The sequence below is a fragment of the Heterodontus francisci genome, chromosome 31, assembly GCF_036365525.1.
Source record: "Heterodontus francisci isolate sHetFra1 chromosome 31, sHetFra1.hap1, whole genome shotgun sequence".
Taxonomy (NCBI): Eukaryota; Metazoa; Chordata; class Chondrichthyes; order Heterodontiformes; family Heterodontidae; genus Heterodontus; species Heterodontus francisci.
The window spans coordinates 6613212-6635311 of NC_090401.1; the positions used below are offsets into that span (position 1 = coordinate 6613212).

Below are 22100 nucleotides of genomic sequence, written 5' to 3' on the forward strand. Positions count from 1 at the left end.
GCAATTTTATTCCCATATTCTCCTCCTCACCTTCCCCCTCCACCTTTTGTTATTGGCCTGGTTTTAATTTGAAGAATTTACCTGGTATGCATCATACAACCTCTATTTGTTTCATCATATTCTCGACCTTGCTCAGCAGCCAAGCAGCCCTGGCTTTGGTTCCCTTACTTTATTCTCTTGTTGGAATGTACCTAGCCTGTACCTGAAACTCTCTTCCACAAAGGACCCATTGTTCCATTACAGTTTTTCCTGTCAGGATTTGGTTCCATTTTATCCTGGCTCGATCCTTTGCCATCCCACTGAAGTTAGCCATCGTCCAATTTAGGAATTTTAGATTGTTCCTTGCTCCTCTCCATTACTAATCTGAATCTTATGATACGATGATCACCCAAGTGATCTGCTGCAGATTCTTGGTTCATTTGGTCCACCTGATTTCCCAGCACCAGATCCAGGAATGCCTCCTTCCTAGTTGGATCGAGAATATATTGGTCAAGGAAGTTCTCCTGACCATGTTTCTGAAATTCCTCCATCACCTTTTAGAGTCAGAGTCAATACAGCACAGAAGGAAGCCATTCGGCCCATCGAGTCCGTGCCAGCTCTCTGCACAGCAATGCAGTCAGTCCCACTACCCTACTCAATTCACGTAGCCCTGCAAGCTTATTTCCCTCAAATGTCCATCCAATTTCCTTCTGAAATGATTCATCATCTTTGCTTCCACCACCCTCATGGGCAACGGGTTCCAGGTCATTACCACTCGCTGTGTAAAAAATGTTCTTCCTCATATTACCTCCTGCATCTCTTGCCTAAAACTTTCAATCTGTGCCCCCAGTTAATCAGTTTTTTTTTTAGAGATACAGCACTGAAACAGGCCGTTTGGCCCACCGAGTCTGTGCTGACCAACAACCACCCATTTATACTAACCCTACAGTAATCCCATATTCCCTACCACCTACCTACACTAGGGGCAATTTACAACAGCCAATTTACCTATCACCTGCAAGTCTTTGGCTGTGGGAGGAAACCGGAACACCTGGTGAAAACCCACGCGGTCACAGGGAGAACTTGCAAACTCCGCACAGGCAGTATTAATGGGCATAGTTTTTTCTTGGCTAACTTACCTAAGTCTATCATAATCTTGTACACCTCTATCAAATCTCCCCTCAATCTCCTTTGCCTCAGGGAGAACACCAGCTTCTCCAAGTTAGCTTTGTAACTAAAATCATCCATCCCTAGAACCAATCTGGTAAATCTCCTCACATCCTTCCTGAAGTGTGGTGGCCAGAACTGGACGCAATACTCTCGTTGGGACCTAACCAGAACTTTATAAAGGTTCAGCATAACTTTCCTGCTTTTGTACTCTATGCCTCTATTGATGAAGCCCAAGATCCCATCTGCTTTACTGACCACTCTCTCAATATGTCCTGTCACCTTCAAAGATTGATGCACATGCACTCCCAGGTCCGTCTGTTCCTGCACATTCTTTAGAACTGTGCCATTAAATCTATCTTGCCTCATTCTATCCCTTCTGCCAAAATGCATCACTCACACTTGTCCTTATTAAATTCCATCTGCCACTTGTCTGCCCATTCTGCTAGCCTATCTATGTCCTGTTGCAGGTGGTTCATATCATCCTCAATGTTCGCCAAACCTCCAAGTTTGGTATCATCAGCAAATTTTGAAATTCTACTCTGTATTCCTAGATCCACATCATTTACATATAGCAAAAAAAGGAGTGGTCTAACACTGACTCTTGGTGAACACCACTGTCTACCATCCTCCCATCTGAAAAATAACCATTTACCTTGACTCACTGTTTTCTGTCCTTGAGCCAATTTTTTTTCAATCAAAGCTGACACTGACCCTCCTATTTCATGAGCCCCAATTAGGTTAACCAGGCTTTTATGTGGTACTTTATCAAATGCTATCTTAAAATCCATATAGACAACATCCACCGCATTCCCTTCATCGACCTTCCATGTTACTTCTTCAAAAAACTCAATTAGATTAGTGAAGCATTATCTACCGTTTACAAATCTGTGCTTGTTCTCCTTAATTAACTCAAACCTCTCTAAGTGCCTGTTGATTTTTCCCCTGATTATTGTCTCAAAAACCTCCCCCATCACTGATGTGAAAGCACCCGTGATATGCTCCTCCTGTGCTATGTGGGAAATCAGGGACGCTTCCAGTGTCCCTGACGACCATGTGTGCAGGAAGTGTATCTATCTGCAGCTACTGGCTACCCGCATTACGGAGCTGGAACTGTGGGTGGATTTACTGTGGAGCATCCACGATGCAGAGGACGTTATGGATAGCACATTTAGCGAGGTGGTTACACCGCAGGCAAATACTGCAAAGGCAGGAAGGGAATGATTGACCACCAGGCAGAATAGAGGAAGGCAGGTAGTGCAGGAGTCCCCTGTGGCGATTCCCCTCTCTAACAGATATACCATTTAGGATATTGTTGGAAGAGGTGGCTCAGGGGAAAGCAGCAAGAGCCAAGTTCATGGCACCGTGGGTGGCTCTGCTGCACAGCAGGGAGAGAAAAAGAGTGGCAGGGCTATAGTGATAGGGGATTCAATCGTAAGGGGAACAGACAGACATTTCTGCAGCCTCAAACGTGACTCCAGGATGGTATGTTGCCTCCCTGGTACTAGAGTCAAGGATGTCATGGAGCGGCTGCAGGACATTCTGAAGGGGGGCGGGCGGTGAACAGTCAGAGGTCGTGGTACACATTGGTACCAACGACATAGGTGGAAAGAGGGATGAGGTTCTGCAACAAGAATTTAGGGAGCTAGGTAGCAGATTAAAAAGCAGGACCTCAAAGGTTGTAATCTCTGAACTACTCCCAGTGCCACATGCTAGTGAGTATAGGAATAGGAGGATAGAGCAGATGAATGCCTGGATGAAGACCTGGTGCAGGAGGGAGGGCTTTAGGTTCCTGGATCACTGGGTCTGTTTCTGGCAAAGGTGGGCCCTGTACAGGTTGGACGGGTTGCACCTGAACTGGAACGGGACCAACATCCTTACTGGGAGGTTTGCTAGTGCTGTTGGGGGCGCGGGGGGGGGTTTAAACTAATTTGGCAGGGGGATGGGATACAGAATGGAGGTACAGTAGGGGGTGATGCACAGTCAAATATAGAAGAGAAACTGAGTCTGTCTGGAAGGCAGAGCAAATATAGACCTGTTAAGGCACAAGTGAATAATGCAAGGCTGGATTGCATCTATTTTCACACAAGGAGTCTTACTAGTAAGGTAGATGAATTGAGGATGTTGATTACCACATGGGAATATGATATTATTGCTGTCACAGAGACATGGTTGTGAGAAGGGCAGGACTGGCAGCTCAATATTCCAGGGTATAGAATCTTCAAGCATGACAGGGGAGGGTATAAAAGAGGAGGCACTGCATTGTTGATCAAGGAGTCAATTACTGCAGTAAGGAGGGATGATATCTTGGAAGGTTCTTCAAATGACGCCATATGTGTAGAACTTTAAAACAAAAACGGGGCAATCACTTGGCTGGGAGCGTACTACAGGACTCCAAACAGTCAGGGAGAGACAGAGAAGCAGATATGTCGGCAAATCTCAGAGGTGTAAAAATAATAGAGTAGTAATAGTAGAGGATTTCAACTTCCCCAATATTAACTGGGATAGTCTTAATGCAAAAGGCTTAAAGGGGACAGAATTCTTCAAGTGCACACAGGAAAGCTTTTTGAGCCAGCATGTAGAAAGTCCTACCAGAGAAGGGGCGGTATTGGACCTAATCCTACGGAATGAAGCCAGACATGTGGTAGAAATGCCAGTGGGGGAGCATTTCGGGGATAGCGACCATAACTCTAAGATTTAAGGTAGTTATGGAAGAGGACAATGAGGGACCGGAAATAAAAAGACTGAATTGGGGGAAGGCCAATTTCAATATGATAAAACAGGATCTGGTCAAAGTGGACTGGGAGCAACTACTTGTAGAAAAGTCTACATCAGACCAGAGGGAGTCATTCAAAAAGAAAATAGTGAGAGTTCAGGATCAACATGTTCCTATAAAGGTGAAGGGTAGGCCCAATAAGTCCGGTGAACCCTGGATAACAAGAGATATCGAGGATTGGATAAGGAAGAAAAAGGAGGCTTATGACAGATTCAAAGCGCTGAAAACAGCGGAGGCCCTAGAGGAGTATAGAAAGTTTAGGGGGCGGTGGGGGGGTACTTAAAATAGTAATTAGAAGAGTGAAGAGGGGACATGAAAAAATACTGGCAGGAAAGATAAAGGAAAATCCCAAGGCGTTTTATATTAAGGGCAAGAGGATAACCAGGGAAAGAGTAGAGACCAACAGGGACCAGAATGGCAGTCTATATGTGGAGCCGGAGGACATAGGTGAGGATTTAAATGAGAAGGACGATGTAGGTGAGGAGATCAGGGAGGGGGATTGTGATATACGTGAACAAATTAGCATTGAAAGGGAGGAAGTATTAGCTGTTTTAGCGGGATTAAAAGTGGATAAATCCCCAGGCCCATTTGAGATGTATCCCAGGCTGTTATGTGAGGCAAGGGAGGTGATAGCAGGGGCTCTGACACAAATTTTCAAATCCTCTCTGGCCACAGGAGAGGTACTAGAGGACTGGAGAACAGCAAATGTGGTACCATTAATCAAGAAGGGTAGCAGGGATAAACCAGGTAATTACAGGCCAGTGAGTCTAACATCAGTGGTAGGGAAACTAAGGGAAAAAAATCTGAGGGACAGGATTAATCTCCACTTGGAGAGGCAGGGTTTAATCAGGGATAGTCAGCATGGCTTTGTCAGGGGGAGATCGAGTCTAACAAACTGGTTTGAATTTTTCTAGGAGGTGACTCGATGTGTAGATGAGGGTAAAGCAGTTGATGTAGTCTACATGGACTTCAGTAAGGCTTTTGATACGGTCCCACATGGGAGATTGGTTAAGAAGGCAAGAGCCCATGGCAAATTGGATCCAAAATTGGTTTAGTGGGAGGAGGCAGAGGGTGATGGTTTTTGCGAGTGGAAGCCTGTGACCAGTGGTGTACCACAGGGATCGGTGCTGGGACCCTTGCTGTTTGTCGTGTACATTAATGATTTAGACGTGAATATAGGAGGTATGATCAGTAAGTTCGCAGATGCCACGAAAGTTGGTGGTGTCGTAAATAGTGAGGAGCCTTAGATTACAGGACGATCTAGATGGGCTGGTAAGATGGGCAGAGCAGTGGCAAATGGAATTTAATCCTGAGAAGTGTGAGGTGATGCATTTTGGGAGGACTAACAAAGCAAGGGAATATACAATGGATGGTAGGACCCTAGGAAGTACAGAGGATCAGAGGGACCTTGGTGTACTTGTCCATAGATCTCTGAAGTCAGCAGCACAGGTAGATAAAGGTGGTTAGGAAGGTATATGGGATACTTGCCTTTATTAGCTGAGGTATAGGATACAAGAGCAGGGAGGTTATGATGGAGCTGCATAAAACATTAGTTATGCCACAGCTGGAGTACTGTGTACAGTTCTGGGCACCACACTATAGGAAGGACGTGATTGCACTGGAGAGGGTGCAGAGGAGATTCACCAGGATGTTGCCTGAGCTGGAGCATTTCAGCTATGAAGAGAGACTGGATAGCCAAAATGTTGTTTTCCCTAGAGCAGAGAAGGCTGAGGGGGGACCTGATTGAGGTCTACAAAATTATGAGGGGCATTGATAGGATAGATAGGAAGAAACATTTTCCCTTAGCAGAGGGATCAATAACTAGGGGGCATAGATTTAAGGTAAGGGGCAGGAGGTTTAGAGGGGATTTGAGGAAAATTCCTTTCACCCAGAGGGTGGTTGGAATCTGAAACACACTACCTGAAGGGGTGGTAGAGGCAGGAACCCTCACAACATTTAAGAAGTATTTAGATGAGCACTTGAAACACCATAGCATAGAAGGCTACCGGCCAAGTGCTGGAAAATGGGATTATGGGATTAGAATAGAAAGGTGCTTGATGAACGGCACAGACACGATGGGCCTAAGGGCCTGTTTCTGTGCTGTATAACTTTATGACTCTAACTGACCTGCAGTTGCTAGGACTGTCCTTATACCTTTTCTTGAGTAAGAGTGTCACATTTGCCTTTAATGTAACATTATCCCAATCGATATTTGGGTAATTGAAATATCTCAATATCACCACTCTGTATTTCTTGCACATCTCTGATTTCCCTGCAGGTTTGCTCCTTTATCACTCTCTCACTATGTGGAGGCCTATGTAATACCCTAGTAGTGTGATAATAGCTCCTCTTGCTTCTCAACTCTAACCAATGGATTCTGCCTTTGTTTCCTCAAGCACATCCTTTCTTTCCAACACTCCAACGTCTTCCATAATCAGTATTTTCATCCCACCTCCTTTTCTTCTTTTACTGTCTTTTTGGAATACTTTGAATCATTGAATATTAAACACCCAGTCCTCATAATTTTTAAGCCACATTTCCGTTATTGCCATTATATCATATTCCTGTGCTGATATTTGCATTTGTAGTTCACCAATCTTATTCATCACACTTTGTGCATTTGCACACATGCATTCTAAACCTGCCTTTGTGTTCCTCGTAGTCCTTCTTAGTCTGGTCCTATCTAATATCGTACGTCTTCCTTCTCTAGTACGACCCAACACTCTCACTCCTTTATGCACCTTATTCCTCTTTTCTACTTCTACATGCTGGTGCCCAATGCCCTTCCACACTAATGAACCTCCCCATGAGAACATTTGTCCTTGTTCTATTGAGGTGCAACCTGTCCCTTGTGAATAGGTGCCTCCTGTCCCTGAACTGGTCCCATTGCCTGAGAAATCTGAAGCCCTCCCTCCTGCACCATGTCTCAAGCCATGCACAGAACCTCCCTATCTTCCTATTTCTACTTTTGTCGGCATTTGGGACTGGGAGTAAGCCACAGATCACTACCTTTGAGGTCCTGCTTTTTTTACTTCCTCCCGAGCTCCTGAAAGTCTGACCATAGGACCTCAATCCCTGCTTTCTCAATATTGTTGTTACCAACATGTACCACTTTCTTTCCCATGAAGAGTATTCTACACCCTCTTTGTGATGTCCTTTATCCTGGCAGCAGGGAGACAACACATCATGTGGGATTCATGATGAGCGATACAGAAATGCCTGCCTCTCCTCCTAACTATGGAATCTCCTGTAACGACTGCACTTCTACGCTTTGTAGTTTCCCCCTGTGCACTTCCTTACCCATTGCTGCCATGGTTTGGACTGCTCTCCTTCAGGGTATCATCACTTCCAGCAGTCTCTAAAGCCGAGTACTGGTTTGAGAGTGGCACACTCCTGCACTTCCTGCCTCTTCTGACTTTTCTGGCTGGCCACCCATCTACTATCCTGAACTCTCACTGCCTGTGGGGTGACCTCATCCTGGAACATATGATCCAGGAAACACTCATCCTCCCTGATGCTCTGCAGTGACTCCAGCTGCCTCTCAGGTTCAGAATCCCTGAGCTCGAGCTGGAGACACTTCCTACGCACATGGTTCACCCAAGACATGAAGTGTCCTGAAGTTCCCACATGGCAAAGGAATTACAGGCAACAGGCCTCAGCTGACCTCTACACCCCCTTTTAGAACCTAGTCCGATAAACTATTAATTTCAATTACTGACTCTAGACCTCAGCTCTCAGGTCCCACCGTCTCCCACTCCCTCTCTCCGACCATCGCTTCATTTTTTCAAATACTCAACAAGTCTGAGGTGGTGTTTATACTGCCATTCGATCTGTCTAATCTCAGCTTTTCAGCATACCTTTCTGTTCCTTTTTCTCTCCTGTACTCATCTAGTTTCCTTTTGAAAACATCTAAGATATTTGCCTCAACTACTTCCTGTGGTAGCAAATTCCACATTCTACCCACTGAGTAAAGAAATGTCTTATTTCTCCCATGAATTTATTAACTACCTTGTATTTATGACCCCGAGTTTTGAGTTCTCTGATAAGTGGAAACATTGGGGGTTAAATTGGAGACCTCCCCCAACACCCCCTTCCACCACTCCAAATGGGCACTAGATTTGTGATGCATGATTAACCCTTGCCTGTCCAGTGAAATGCAGGCAGGACACCAAGCTTGTGCTGCCTCCTCTTAATGAAGATTTCTGCATGAGCCAGCTGTTCAATAGCTGGATGTATTAGCAAGGGGCTCAACATAATTACTGACTCGCACTACTTAAAGCTAGCTTGCACCACCTAAAGGAGAGAGGCACTGTGGCTGAGAGTCGCTCCACAACTGAATCTGACCTGGGAGTGAAGAATGGTTGACAATAGGAGAGAGCAGGGACCAAGGTCTTTGGGTGCTGCACTGCATGTCTTGGTGGAGGGGCTGGAAAGGAGCACAGATGTCTAGTATCCCTTTTTTTGGTGGGGTGGGGTGGGGGGTAGTGGGGGTGCAGGAGGCCCTCCACACACATGATGAGATGGTAGTGGGAGTAGATACCCGAGAAGTTCAATGGCAGGAGTTCAGCCCCAAGGTCCTGGATGCAGTGCCGTGAAACGTTTAATGGATTCACACAAGTGGTCAAGGTCAGTGAATGCATTTTCAAATGTTATATCCCTTCAACTGCCCCATTAGCCTCAGGCACTGCTCAATTCACCACACCCCATCACTCACCAATCAGGACTCTTACCCAACATTCTTATGCTTTACCTCACCCTCACACCCACATCTTACAGCCTGCACACACTGACAGCTATTCAAGCATGAAAACCACATCACCCAAACACATTGCACAACACTCACTGACATACTTCCATCGCTATTGTAGGATAAAGTAGCACATAACTAGAGGCAGCAGGAACTAACTGGACAGGGAAAAGCACTCCTTCTCAAATTCCAGTTCTCCCTCATCCCCAAATCTCTTTTGACTTGCAAGCTGCAGATGGTGGGGGAGGCAGTGACGTAGTGGTAATGCCACTGAAATAGTAATCCAGAGACCCAGGCTAATGGCCTGAGGATACAGGTTCAAATCCCACCATGGCAGCTGGTGGAATTTAAATTCAATTAATAAACCTGGAATTAGTCTCAGTAATGGTGACTATGAAACCATTGTCGACTGTTGTAAAAACCCATCTGGTTCACTAATGCCCCTTTAGGGAAGGAAATCTGCCGTCCTTACACGTGACTCCAGAACCACAGCAATGTAGTTGACTCAAATGCCCTCTGAAATGGCTGAGCAAACCACTCAGTTGCCAAGGGCAATTAAGGATCAGCAACAAATGCTGGCCTTGCCAGCGACGCCCACATCCCATGAAAGAATACATTTTTAAAAAGCACACACTTCTTACTTTCTCCTCTCCCTCACGACAACCCAACCCTAGGCAAAGCTGCTCAGTCCTGCCGCATTGAGTCATGAAGGGTGGTGGATAATCAACCAAAGGAGGAGGCTCCAAAACATCTCAATCCTCAGTGATGAGGGAGCCCAGCATGTGGATGCAAATGGCAAGCCTGAAGCATTTGCAACTATCTTCAGCCAGAAGTGAACAAAGAACAAAGAACAGTACAGCACAGGAACAGGCCATTCAGCCCTCCAAGCCTGCGCCGATCATGATGCCTACCTAAACTAAAACCTTCTGCACTTCCTGGGACCGTATCCCTCTATTCCCATCCTGTTCATGTATTGGTCAAGATGCCTCTTAAACGTCTCTATGGTACCTGCTTCCACCACCTCCCCCGGCAGCAAGTTTCAAGCACTCACCACCCTCTGTGTAAAGAGCTTGCCTCGCACATCCCCTCTAAACTTTGCCCCTCGCACCTTAAACCTATGTCCCTTAGTAACTGACTGTTCCACGCTGGGAAAAAGCTTCTGACTATCCACTCTGTCCATGCCGCTTATAACTTTGTAAACCTCTATCATGTCGCCCCTCCACCTCCGTCGTTCCAGTGAAAACAATCCAAGTTTATCCAACCTCTCCTCATAGCTAATGCCATCCAGACCAGGCAACATCCTGGTAAACCTTTTCTGTACCCTCTCCAAAGCCTCCACATCCTTCTGGTAGTGTGGCGACAAGAATTGCACGCAATATCCTAAGTGTGGCATAACTAAAGTTCTGTACAGCTGCAGCATGACTTGCCAATTTTTATACTCTATGCCCCGACCGATGAAGGCAAGTATGCCGTATGCCTTCTTGACTACCTTATCCACCTGCATTGCCATGTTCAGTGATCTGTGGACCTGTACGCCCAGATCTCTCTGCCTGGCAAGCGCTGAGTGGATGATCCATCCCGGCCGCATCCCGAGGACCCCAGCATCACAGATGCCAGTCTTCAAACAGTTTGATTCCCTCAACCCGATATCAAGAAGCGTCTGATGGTACTGGATAGAGCAAAGGCTATGGGTCCTGACAACATCCTGGTTGTAGGACGAAAGAGTTGTGCTCAAAAACTAGACACGCTCTTAGCAAAGCTGCTCCAGTAGAGCTACACTACAAGAATCTATCCGATAATGTGGAAAATTGCCCTGACACGTCCTGTCCACAAAAAGCAGGACAAATCCGCTTCAGCCAATTACTGCCCAGTCAACTCTCAATCATCAAACCAATGGAAGGCACAATCGACAGTGCTATCAAGCACCACTTACTCAGCACAAACCTGCTTACTGATGTTCAGTTTGGGTTCTGCCAGGGCCATTCTGCTCCACACCTCATTACAGCTTTGGTCCAAACCTGAATACAGGTTTGAATTCTGGAGGTGAGACGAGAGTGACTGCCCTCAACATCAAGGAAGCAATTGACGGAGTATGGCATCAAGGTGCCCTAGCAAAGTTGAAGTCAATGGAAATGAGGGGGAGCCTCTCCACTGGTTAGTCATATCTAGCACAAAGGAAGATGGCTGTGGTTGTTGCAGGCCAATCATCCCAGCCCCAGTACATCGCTGCAGGCATTCATCAGGACAGTGTCCTAGGCCCAACCATCTTCAGCTCTTCAATGACATTACCATCGCTGAATTCCCCACCATCAACATCCTGGGGGCTTACCATTGACCAGAAACGTAACTGGACCAGCCATATAAATACTGTGGTTACAAGAACAGGTCACAGGCTGGAAATTCTGCGGCAAATAACTCACCTCCCGACTCCCCAAAGCCTGACCACCATCTACAATGCACAAGTGAGAAGTGTGATGGAAAGCTCTCCACATGCCTGGATGGAGTGCAGTTGCAAAAACACTCAAGAAGTTCAACACCATCCAAGACAAAGCAGCTCACCCGACCGACACCCTATCTACCGCCATAAACATTCACTCCCTCCACCACTGGCACATCGTGGCAGCAGTATGCACCACGTACAGGATGCAATGCAGCAACTTGTCAAGCCTCCCTTGACAGCACGTTCCAAACCCATGATTTCTATCACCTGGGAGGAAAAGGGTAGCAGATGCATGGGAACACCACCTTCTGCAAGATCCCCCACAAGTCGCACACCATCCAGACTTGGAACTATATTTCTGTTCCTTCACTGTTGCTGGGTCAAAAAGCTGGAACTCCCTCCCTGTGGATGCACCTACACCATATGGACTCAGTGGTTCAAGAAGGTGGCTTGCCACCACCTGCTCGAGGACAATTAGGGATGGACAATAAATGCTGGCCTAGCCAGTGACTGCTACATCCCATGAATGAATAAAAAAAGGTGGAGGACATCAACGGGCCAGGCCACAGAAAAAGGATGCACAGCATTTGTGCTCACGACCCTGCCATTCCATAGTACCCTTGTTGTTACCTGTTAGCCTGCCAACCCAAACTGCTGTCTCGCGCTGCTGCAGTGCATCTTGTAGATGGTACACACTGCTGCCACTGTGCTTCGGTGGTGGAGGGAGTGAATGTTTGTAAATGGAGTGCCAATCAAGCGGGCTGCTTTGTCCTGGATGGTGTCAAGCTTCTTGAGTGTTGTTGGAGCTGCACCCATCCAGGGAAGTGGAGAGTATTCCATCACAATCCTGACTTGTACCTTGTAAATGGCGGACAGACTTTGGGGAGTCAGGAGGTGAGTTACTCGGTGCAGGATTCCCAGTCTCTGTCCTGCTCTTGTAGCCACAGTATTTATATGGCTACTTCAGTTCAGTTTCTGGTCAATGATAACCTCCAGGATATTGATAGTGGGAGATTCAGCAATGGTAATGCCATTGAATGTCAAAGGGAGATGATTAGATTCTTTTGTTGGAGATGATCATTGCCTGGCATTTGAGTGGCGCAAATGTTACTTGCCACTTATCAGCCCAAGCCCGGATATCGTCCAGCTCTTGCTGCATTTCTACACAGACTGCTTCAGTATCTGAGGAGTCGTGAATGGTGTTGAACATTGTGCAATCATCAGTGAACATCCCCACTTCTGACCTTATGATTGAAGGAAGGTCATTGATGAAGATAGTTGGGCCTAGGACACTGCCCTGAGGAACTCCTGCAGTGATGTCCTGGAGCTCAGATGATTGACCTCCAACAACCACAACCATCTTCCTTTGCACTTGTTATGACTCCAACCCGCGGAGAGTTTTCCCCCTGATTCCCATTGACTTCAGTTTTGCTCGGGCTCCTTGATGCCTTACTCAGTGAAATGCGGCCTTGATGTCAAGGGCAGTTACTCTCACCTCACCTCCTGAGTTCAGCTCTTTTTGTCCATGTTTGAACCAAGGCTGGGACAAATATCCTTGCAGTAAAGTTTGCTAGTGCTGTTGGGGATGGTTTAAACTAGCTTGGCAGGGGGGTGGGAACCTAAGCGCAGTCTTAGACAGGACAATTTCAGGGCAGGGAACAGGAAGCAGAAAATTAGCGAGTGACACTGAAAGACAGAAGAAACAAAGGTTAAAAAGTGTGCAGCACAAGAATTTGGCAGTATTAAAGGGTACTTATTTAAATGCATGTAGTATAGTAAATAAAGCCAATGAGCTGAGGGCACAGACACACGGCAACATGATATCGTCGCTATAATGGAAACTTGGTTGAAGGAGGGGCAAGAATGGCAACTCAATATCCCTGAAAATAGTTTTCAGGCGGGATACAGAGTGAGATAAAAAAAGGAGGGGTGTAGCATTATTAGTTAAGGAATCAATAACAGCTTTGAGGGATGATATGCTAAATGAGTCATCAAATGAGGCTATATGGGTGGAGCTCAGAAATAAAAAAGGGGCAGCCACATTACTGGGGTGTACTATAAACCCCCAAATAGTGAGAGGGAGATAGAGGAACAAATATGTGGGCAAATCTGAGTGCAAAAACTTTCGGGCAATAATAGTTCGGGATTTCAACTATTCCAATATCAACTGGGATATAAACAGTATGAAGGACACAGAGGGGATAAAATTCTTGAACTGTGTTCAAGAGAACTTTTTTAGCCAGCACTTAACAAGCTCAATGAGATGGGGTGCAATTCTAGATTTAGCTTTTAGTAATGAAGCTGGACAGGTGGAGGGAATAACAGTGGGTCTCCATTTTGGAGATGGTGACCATAATACAGTAAGTTTTAGTATAATCATGGAAAAGGACAAAGATAAAACAGGAGTAAGAGTTCTAAAGTAAAATCAAAATACTGTGGATGCAGGAAATCTGAAATAAAAACAGAAAGTGCTGGAAAAACTCAGCAGGTCTGGCAGCATCTGTGGAGAGAGAAGCAGAGTTAACGTTTCAGGTCAGTGACCCTTCTTCAGAACTGGCAGATATAAGAAATGTAAAAGATTTTAAGCAAGTAAAGTGGGGGTGGAGCAAGAGATAACAAAAGAGAAGGTGTTAATGGGACAAGGTCTCAGAATAGCTGACCAGAAGGTCATGGAACAAAGGCAAACAATATGTTAATGGTGTGTTGAAAGACAATGCATTAGTACAGATAGGGTGTTAATGGACTGAAAACTGAACAGCCACAAGCACAAACATTAAAAAAACAGTGGGTAGGCACAGTAGAAATAAACTGAACAAACTAAAATAAAATAAACACAAAAATAAAAGAAAAAAGAACTAAAGATAAAAGTAAAATGGGGGGCCCGTCATGCTCTGAAATTATTGAACTTAATGTTCAGTCCGGTAGACCATTGCGTGCCTAATCGGTAAATGAGATGCTGTTCCTTGAGCTTGCGTTGATGTTCACTGGAACAGTGCAGCAATCCCAGGACAGAGATGAAAGCGGGGGGTGTGTTGAAATGGCCAACAAGCGGAAGCTCAGGGTCATACTTTCAGACTGAGTGGAGGTGTTCCGCAAAGCGGCCATCCAGTCTCGGTTTGGTCTCTCCAATGTAGAGGAGACCACATTGTGAGCAGCGAATACAGTATATTACATTGAAAGAAATACAAGTAAATCGCTGCTTCACCCGAAAGGAGTGTTTGGCGCCTGGGATAGTGAGGAGAGAGGAGGTAAATGGGCAGGTATTACACCTCCTGCGCTTGCAGGGTAAGGTGCCGTGGGAAGGGGACGAGGTGGTGGGGATAATGGAGGAGTGAACCAGGGTGTCACAGAGGGAACGATCCCTTCGGAATGCTGACAGGGGGAGGGAGGGGAAGATGCGTTTGGTAGTGGCATCACCCTGGAGGTGGTGGAAATGGCGGAGGATGGTCCTTTGGATATGGAGACTGATGGGGTGGAAAGTGAGGACAAGGGGACCCCTGTCGCTATTCTGGGAGGGAGGGGACGGGGTGAGGATAGAGGTGCGGGAAATGGACCGGACACAGTTGAGGGCCCGGTCAACCATAGTTGGGGGGAATCCTTGGTTGAGGAAAAAGGAAGACATATCAGAAGCACCGTCATGGAAGGTAGCGTCATCAGAGCAGATGCATCGGAGATGGAGAAACTGGGAGAATGGAATGGAGTCCTTACAGGAGGCAGGGTGTGAAGAAGAGTAGTCGAGGCAGCTGTGGGAGTCGGTGGGCTTATAATGAATATTAGTAGACAGCCTATCCCCAGAGATGGAGACAGAGAAGTCGAGGAAGGGAAGGGAAATGACGGAGATGGACCATGTAAAGGTGAGAGAAGGGTGGAAATTAGAAGCAAAGATGATAAAAGTTTCCCAGTTCAGGGCGGCAGCAGGAAACGGCACCGATACAGTCATCAATGTACCGGAAAAAGAGTTGGGGGAGGGGGCCTGAGTAGGACTGGAACAAGGAATGTTCGACATATCCCACAAAAAGACAAGCATTACTAGGGCCCATGCGGGTACCCATAGCGACACCTTTTACTTGAAGGAAGTGAGTGGAGTTGAAGGAGAAGTTATTCACTGTGAGAACAAGTTCAGCCAGGCGGAGGAGGGTGGCAGCGGATGGGGACTGGTTGGGCCTCTGCTCAAGGAAGAAGCGGAGAGCCTTCAGACCGTCCTGGTGGCGGATGGAGGTGCAGAGAGATTGGACGTCCGTAGTGAAGAGGAGGCAGTTGGGGCCAGGAAACTGGAAATTGTCAAAATGACTTAGGGCGTCAGAAGAGTCACGGATATAGGTGGGAAGAGACTGGACCAGCGGAGAAAAGATAGAGTCAAGATAGGAAGAAATAAGTTCAGCGGGGCAGGAACAGGCTGAGACAATGGGTCTGCCGGGATAGTCCTGTTTGTGGATTTTGGCAAGGAGGCAGAAGCGGGCTGTCCAGGGTTACGGGACTATGAGGTTGGAAGCTGCAGAGGGAAGATCTCCAGAGGAGATGAGGTCGGTGACAGTCCTGTGGACAGTAGCTTGATGTTTGGCGGTGCAGTGGTAGAATTCTAAATTGGGAGAAGGCAAATTTTAAGAAGCTGAGAGGTGACCTGGTGAAAGTGGACTGGATAGGACTGGAAGAAAAATCAGTAGCAAACCAGTGGGAGGCATTCAAAAGCGTGATTCTACAGGCACAGTGTAGGCATGTGCCCACTAAGATAAAGGGTGGCACTGCCATATCTAGACCCCCTGGTTATTTAGAAGCTTACAGGGTAAGGTAAAACAGAAAAAGAAAGCTTATGATGACCACAAAAATCTTAATACTTTAGAAAACCTAGAGGAGTATAGAGAGTTCAGGGGTGAAGTAAAAAAGGAAATTAGAAAAGCAAAGAGAGGACATGAAAAATTATTGGCAGGTAAAATCAAGAAAACCCAAAGATGGTTTATCAATATATTAAGAGCAAGAGGATAACTAAGGAAAGGGTAGGGCCTATCAGAGATGAACACGGGAACTTGTGCGTGGATGCAGAAGATGTGGGCAGGGTTCTGGATGAGTTTTTTGCCTCTGTCTTCACAAAGGAGCGGATTGATGCAGACATTGTAGTTAAAGAGTGTGAAATATTAGACACGATAAGCATAATGAGAGAGGAAGTACTGACATCCTTGAAAGTGGATAAATCGCTAGGGCTGGATGGATTGCATCGCAGGTTGTTAAAGGAAGCCAGGGAGGAAATAGCAGATGCGCAGAGGATCATCTTCAAATCCTCACTAGATATAGGAGAGGTACCAGACGATTGGAGGTCTGCGAACTTTGTACCATTGTTTGAAAAGGGTGCGAGGGTTAGGCCAAATAATTATAGGCCAGACAGTCTGACCTTGGTGGTGGGTAAATTGTTAGAATCTATTCTGAGGAACAGGATAAACTGCCACTTAGAAAGGCACGGATTAATTAGGGATAGTCAGCATGGATTTGTTAAGGAAAGGTCATGTCTTACTAACTTAATTGAGTTTTTCGAGGATGTAACAAGAAGGATTGATGAGGGTAGTGCAGTCGATGTGGTCTATATGGATTTTAGTAAGGCATTTGACAAGTTCCCGAATGGCAGACTGGTCAGTAAAATGAAAGCCCATGGGAGACTGGGGAATGTGGCAGGTTGGATCCAGAATTGGCCCAGGAAACAAAGGGTAGTAGTCGGCAGATGTTTTTTTGAACAGAAAGCTGTTTCCAGTGGCGTTCTAAAGGGTTCTGTGTGGGTCCCTTGCTGTTTGTGGTATATATTAATGATTTAGACTTAAATGTGGGAGGTATGATTGGGAAATTTGCTGATGATGCAAAAATTGGCCTGTAGTTGATAGTGAAGAGGATAGTCGTCGATTCCAGAAAGATATCAATGGTTTGGTTGAGTGGGCGGAAAAGTGGTAAATGGGACTCAATCCAGATAAGTGTGAAGTAATGCATTTGGGAAGGGCAAATAAAGTGAGTGAATACACAATAAACGGGAGGATATTTAGAGGGGTAGAAGAAGTGAGTGACCTTGGACTGCATGTCCACAGGTCCCTGAAGGTGTCAGGACAGGTAGAAAAAGTGAAGAAATCATATGGAATGCATTCCTTTATTGGCCGAGGTATAAAAGTCAAAAGTAGCGATGTAATGCTGGAACTGTATGAAACACTGGTTAGGCCACAATTGGAGTATTGCGTACAGTTCTGGTCACCACATTACAGAAAGGACATGATTGCTCTGGAGAGAGGACAGAGGAGATTTATAAGAATGTTGCCAGAGCTTAAAAGTTACAGCTATGAGGAAAGGTTGGATTGGCTAGGATTGTTTTCCTTCGAACAAAGGAGGCTGAGGGGTGACTTAATAAAGGTGTACAAAATTGAGGGGCCTAGAGTAGACAGGAAGGACCTGTTCCCCCCAGCGGAGAGGTCAATTACCAGGGGGCAAAGATTTAAGGTGATTGATAGAAGGATTAGAGGGGACATGAGGAAGAATTTTTTCACCCAGACGGTGGTGAGTGTCTGGAATTCACTGCCAGGAACACTACCTGGACATGCACCTGAAGTGCTGTAACCGGCAAGGCTATGGGCCAGGTGTAGGAAAGTGGGATTAGATTGGGCAGCTAGTTTTTCGGTCGGCACAGACACAATGGGCTGAATGGCCTCATCCTGTGCCGTAAATTTTCTATGGTTCTAATGCTGTAATGAGATCAGGAGCTGAGTGGCCATGGTGGAACCCAAACTGAGCATCACTGAGCAGGTTATTGCTAAGCAAGTGCCGCTTGATAGCACTGTCGACAACACCTTCCATCGCTTTACTGATGATTGAGAGTAGACTGAGGGGACTGTAATTGGCCGGGTTGGATTTGTCCTGCTTTTTATGTACAAGACATACCTGGGCAATTTTCCACATTGCTGGGTAGACACCAGTGTTGTAGCTGTACTGGAACAGTTTGGTTAAGGGCGCGATTAGTTCTGGAGCACGGGTCTTCAGTATTATTGCCGGAATGTTGTCAGGGCCCATAGCTTTTGCAATATCCAGTGCCTTCAGTTATTTCTTGATATCACGCTGAGTGAATTGAATTGGCTGAAGACTGGCATCTGTGATGCTGCGGACTTCAGGAGGAGGCCGAGATGGATCATCAACTCAGGTGACCCAGAAGAAATGAAATTTGACATTTTTAGTGATGCCACACACGCTAATCTTCCCGATGGTTATTCGAGCACATATTTTTGGTGGGAATTGATGGTAAATGTTGTCCATTAGCCCAGGAATCAAAGAAAATAAAGAGGAAAGTTAAATGCACTTTAGCTGCTAAAACACTTGCACTTGTAGAAGTGATAGATATGGGTATGTATTTATTTAGTATTTTAAAGAAACTCATTATATAAGGGGCAATTGGAGAACAATTTTCCTATAGAATGGTATATAGATAACCATTCTCTCTGGGACAATGTCCATTCGACAAAAAGTGTCACGGAAAAGAGGTTGAGGATTGATCTTGCGAATATAAAAGGAATGGTGGAAGGAAACGAAATTTCCAAAATAAAATGGGTCGACGCGAGTCATCAGTTGTCAGATTGTTTTACAAAAAGAAGTGCTTGTTCAAAGAAATTGATGGATGTCCTCAAAGAGGGCCGTCTTGTGTTATGATGACCACGGAAATTTTTGTTAAGATCACTTTATAATTCTTTAAGCAAGTTTTTTTTTAAAAAGTGGGGGGAGAATATACAGTACATTAATGGCCTGTGCTGTTGAAGGTTGATGGTATAATGATGTAAGATAAAGACGAATATAAAATTTTGTCTCTCTTTAGTTATATATATTGATGTCTTATATATGTATTTAATTTCAAGAAAAGAAGGGAATTTGTTTGTGTCTAACATCCATGAACAGAACTTATTAAATACCTAGTAGTTGAAAGGTAATAGGGTGAACAGATGCTGGGTGGTGTTTAGTTAATTGTACTCAGATGTGTATATATAAAGAGCCAGCCAGCACGGGCTGGAGATTGTTAGGAATGGAGTAGCGAGCTCTGTGGTTAGCAATATACAGTCGCCACCAAAGCATCCTAGTCTGTGTCTTCACAAACAGGCTTGGAAATTTCTCTAACATTTGTGACCAAAACAGGCCCGACCAAGCCCAATTTCAGTCCCATTCTCTCCACATCTATCCTGTCTAACCCATCTGTAATTTTAAGAACTTCTATTAGGTCTTCTCTTTTCTAAATAAAAAAAGCCCTGTTCAATATTTCCTAATAGCTGTAATCTGAATTCTAGTTCCATCCTTTTCAATATTTTTTGCACTTTCTCCAGCACTTCTATGTCCTTTTTATAATATGGAGATCAGAAGTGTGCTCAGAACTCTGAGTGCAGCCTAACCAGGGTCCTATAAAAGTTTAATGTAACTTCACGACTTTTGAATTCTATACCTCAAGAAATAAATCCTAGTGCTTTGCGAGCATTTTTAGTTGCTTTGCTAACCTGCAATGCTGCTCTCAATGATTTGCCCACCTGTACCCCAAGATCATTTTGCTGTTCTACCCCATTCAGTTTCTTTTCTAAGGTGTAAGTAGATGTTTCTTCTTTCCTATAGAAGTGCATCTTCTCACATTCTTTCTTTCTTTTGGGCCTCCTTATCTCGAGAGACAATGGATACGTGCCTGGAGGTGGTCAGTGGTTTGTGAAACAGCGCCTGGAGTGGCTATAAAGGCCAATTCTAGAGTGACAGGCTCTTCCACAGGTGCTGCAGAGAAATTTGTTTGTCGGGGCTGTTGCACAGTTGGCTCTCCCCTTGCGCCTCTGTTTTTTTTCCTGCCAACTACTAAGTCTCTTCAACTCGCCACATTTTAGTCCCGCCTTTATGGCTGCCCGCCAGCTCTGGCGAACGCTGGCAACTGACTCCCACGACTTGTGATCAATGTCACACGATTTCATGTCGTGTTTGCAGACGTCTTTATAGCGGAGACATGGACGGCCGGTGGGTCTGATACCAGTGGTGAGCTCGCTGTACAATGTGTCTTTGGGGATCCTGCCATCTTCCATGCGGCTCACATGGCCAAGCCATCTCAAGCGCCGCTGACTCAGTAGTGTGTACAAGCTGGGGATGTTGGCCGCCTCGACGACTTCTGTGTTGGAGAAGTCACATTCACTTGCCACTTAACTGTCCAGTCTGTTTGTTTTTTTTTAATGTCTTCTTGTATTATGTTGAATGCTTCCTCAGTGTTAGCTATGCACAATCCCACCCCCACCCTCCACAGTTTGGAATCATCTGCAAATTTTGGTATCCAGTTACTTGCTCCCAAGGCCAATGTAAATTATGAATAACAGTGGTCCCAGCATGAATCCTTGCAGAACATCCTTCCTACCCTCCTCAGAGAATAATAGAATGGTTACAGCACAAAAGGAGGCCATTTGGTGTGTTGAGTCCATGCTAGCACTGTGCATGAGCAATTCCACTAGTCTCGCCTCCTCATCCTTTCCCCGAAACCCTGCAAATTTCTTAGGTGCTTGAGGTGCTTATCCAATTCTCTTTTGAAAGCCTCAATTGAATCTGCCTCCACCACACTCTCGGGCAGTGCATTCCAGATCCTAACCAGTCTCTGCGTAAAAAAATGTTTCCTCAAATAGCCTTTGGCTCTTTTGCCAATCACCTTTAAATTTGTCTCCTCTGGCTCTCAACCCATCCACCAATGGGAATAATTCCTCCCCATCTACTCTGACCAGACCCTTCATGATTTTGAATATCTTTATCAAATTTCCTGTCAACCTTCTCTTTAAGAAGAGCCCCAGCTTCTCCAATCTATCCACATATCTGAAGTCACCATCCCTGGAACCATTCTTGTAAATCTTTTCTGTATCCTCTCTAATGCCTTCATATCCTTCACAAAGTGCAGTGCCCAGAATTGAGGCTGCATCAGTGGTTTTACATTTGTCTCCTCTTTCTGTTACCTCTGATATTTAAGCACGACTTTGCCTTAGATTCACCATCACTACTTTTCTTTTAGTCTAGAATCCAGTATCTTTCCTATCACTGACTGGTCTGTAGTTCCCAGGTTGTGTTCTATCTGCCCTTTTGTGTATAGGAAAATTAGCCGTTCACCAATATATGTTCTATAGATTTCAATCCGTCACTCATTCCCAGGTATCTGCTATTCTATATACAAACCAGCCTCGACTAGACTCCAGCCTGCAACTCACTCCTGGCTATTGTTATTTAATTCATAAACTATCATAAAGCTCTCATTGTCTATTAGTATTCTGCTAATTATATTGTTTTATAGATTGTGCAGTTATGCACTCATCAAATAAAAGATGCTTTAACTGGCTGCAACATGTTTAACCCACCTGTGAGTGGCTGCTTGTGTTGTGTAAGCTCATTCTTTCCTGGATTCATTACAAGCACCAGCACGTATCAATGTTTAGATAACAAAGACACAGCAGCTGCCACAACCATCGTTGCCCGATGACTCCACCCTTGCCAAGCCTCTTACCCCTCCCCTCCCCTCAAAACCAGCCCCTCGCTCCAGCCTGACCTGGAACCTCCCTCCAGTCAGAAACTCACCTGCACATTGAGAGAGATACTGATGACAAGATTCCCAAAGATGGCCAGCAGAGCTCCAATCAGATTCTCCTGTTAATGAAAACAAGAAACAGTTAGCAAATCACAGAAGAGAACCAGCTCCAACACCAAGCTTAGTGCTCAGAATGAGAGAACAAAACACAGAAAATTCCTTGCGCCCACGCCAGACACACATAACCCACAAAACACATTATTTATTTTTTTATTTAGAGATACAGCACTGAAACAGGCCCTTCGGCCCACCGAGTCTGTGCCGACCATCAACCACCCATTTATACTAATCCTACACTAATTCCATATTCCTACCACATCCTCACCTGTCCCTATATTTCCCTACCACCTACCTGTACTAGGGGCAATTTATAATGGCCAATTTACCTATCAACCTGCAAGTCTTT

General features: G+C 45.4%; 1 protein-coding gene across 5 annotated transcripts in view; it reads right to left on the reverse strand.

Moving 5' to 3' along the window:
* nipal3 (NIPA like domain containing 3) overlaps nt 1-22100 on the reverse strand; it is a 288597-nt gene that overhangs the window by 203731 nt on the left and 62766 nt on the right. For all 5 annotated transcript variants that reach the window (XM_068011074.1, XM_068011071.1, XM_068011073.1 and 2 more), the window contains exon 2: nt 21685-21753. In XM_068011074.1, coding sequence (XP_067867175.1) covers nt 21685-21753 — 69 coding nt within the window. The remainder of the gene's footprint in view (nt 1-21684; nt 21754-22100) is intronic.